The following is a 1,670-nucleotide window of genomic DNA, read 5'->3' as shown; positions in this document are numbered from 1 at the left end:
TATTGTGGATATAACTGGGATATTGTGGATACAACTGGGATATTGGGGGTATAACTGGGATATTGGGTGTATAACTGGGATATTGGGGATATAATTGGGATATTGGGGATATAACTGGGATATTGCTGGAAGCAGTGCCTGCTGCCATGGCTGGCTGTCCCCTCCCTGGGTGGTGACATTGCTGTGCCTCTGTGTGGGGGTTTTTCCAGCACAAGTACGTCTCCATCTCGGATGTCCAGATCAAGAACGAGGAGGAGCTGGAGAAGTGCCCCATGTCTCTGGTAAGAAGCTGCTGCCCCCCATCACCAGACCGAGGTGTGTCAGAGGGACCACGACAGAGGAATCCAGGAATCCTTTTCTTTTACTTCATTTTCCCCTTGTTTTCTGCTGTTTCTCTGTGACAGGGGGAAGAGGAAGTCCAAGAAACCCCCTGTGAGGTCCTGTATCGAGCCATGTTGTACAACCTCCCCCAGTACATGGTAAGGCCACCGAAAGGAAGGAAGGGCTTTGGAGTGGGGAGTGGTGGGAGCTGGTCTGGGAGCTGCAGAGCTCGGCACAGGATGGCTGGGGCATAGTCAGGACTCGGATGGGGAGATTTTGGGGGGGATCCAGAGCAGAGCTGACTGGAAAGTACAGCCCAAGAGGAGGGATTCAGAGGAGCAAGGGGGGTAGGCACCCAGGGACATGGTCAGTGGTTGGAAAAGAGGATGTGGGCAGAGGATTGGGAGCAAGGAACAAGGTCCTCCACATTGGTGGGAGCCAAAAACTATTCCAGGTGTCCTTTGTTTCTTTTATCCACACCACCAGAGCTCAGGTGCATGTGATGCCTTAAGCTCAGCTCAGAGCTGCCGTGATCCCCACCCTTGGCCTGTGTTCCCCAGGGGTAAAAGGAGAGGTTGGGTGTGCTCTGGTAGAGCTGGCTTGAAGTTGTCCAGTTTCAGCACGTGGAGGAGAAGGAAGGACTTCCCTTCCCAGGACCACCCCTGCCCACCACCCCTCCCTCTCCTGCAGATAGCCCTGCTGAAGATCCTCCTGGCTGCTGCCCCCACCTCCAAAGCCAAGACTGACTCCATCAACATCCTGGCGGACGTGCTGCCCGAGGAGATGCCGTGAGTCCTGCCCAGGGGCCCCTCATCCTCCTCATCCCCTCCATCCCTGCTGGGCCCTGGAGCCTCGGGCCAAGCTGCAGAATTGGGGTTTGCTGCTGGCTCTGGGGGGCTCCAGGTTTGGGGGTGTCTGTGTGGAGGGGTGTGGTGGAAGCCAGGGAAGTGCCGTTGGATTTTCAGGAGCGCGACAATCCTGGCGCAGTCAGCACCGCTGTGCTCTGATCGAAAACCCACCCAAATGATAAAACCCTGCTAATCGACCCAAATCATAAAGATACATCAGCATGTGGGAGGTGTCCTTCATACCCGTCCCCTGGCACTGCTGGCAGAGGGAAATCCACTTTTTTCCCCCCCCTTTTTTAACGTGCTTTGGCGTCACCGGGAAGCGCGGGTGGGAACGGGAGTCCCGGGGGGAAGAGAAGGGTCCCTGTTCCCGTCGAGCTTGTCCAGATGAACCCGAGCTCCCCAGTCCTCCTTGTCCCCACAACAAGGAGGGTTCTGCACTTTGGCCATAACAACCCCCTGCAGCCCCTCGGGCTGGGGACAGAGGGGCTGGAGAGCAGC

The 1,670-nt window shown here is 56.6% G+C and overlaps 1 protein-coding gene across 1 annotated transcript in view; it reads left to right on the top strand.

The window, feature by feature from the left end:
• Positions 1–1,670, top strand: part of STRIP2 (striatin interacting protein 2) — a 20,673-nt gene that overhangs the window by 6,971 nt on the left and 12,032 nt on the right. The window contains exons 11-13 of the mRNA XM_017839199.1: positions 210–281; positions 405–479; positions 1,012–1,109. Of these exons, the coding sequence (XP_017694688.1) occupies positions 210–281; positions 405–479; positions 1,012–1,109 (245 nt within the window). The remainder of the gene's footprint in view (positions 1–209; positions 282–404; positions 480–1,011; positions 1,110–1,670) is intronic.

This window comes from Lepidothrix coronata, unplaced genomic scaffold (genome assembly GCF_001604755.1).
Source record: "Lepidothrix coronata isolate B3197 unplaced genomic scaffold, Lepidothrix_coronata-1.0 Scaffold385, whole genome shotgun sequence".
NCBI lineage: Eukaryota > Metazoa > Chordata > Aves > Passeriformes > Pipridae > Lepidothrix > Lepidothrix coronata.
The sequence above is the reverse complement of the archived record's forward strand: the minus strand, read 5'-3'. Positions and strand labels throughout refer to the sequence as shown.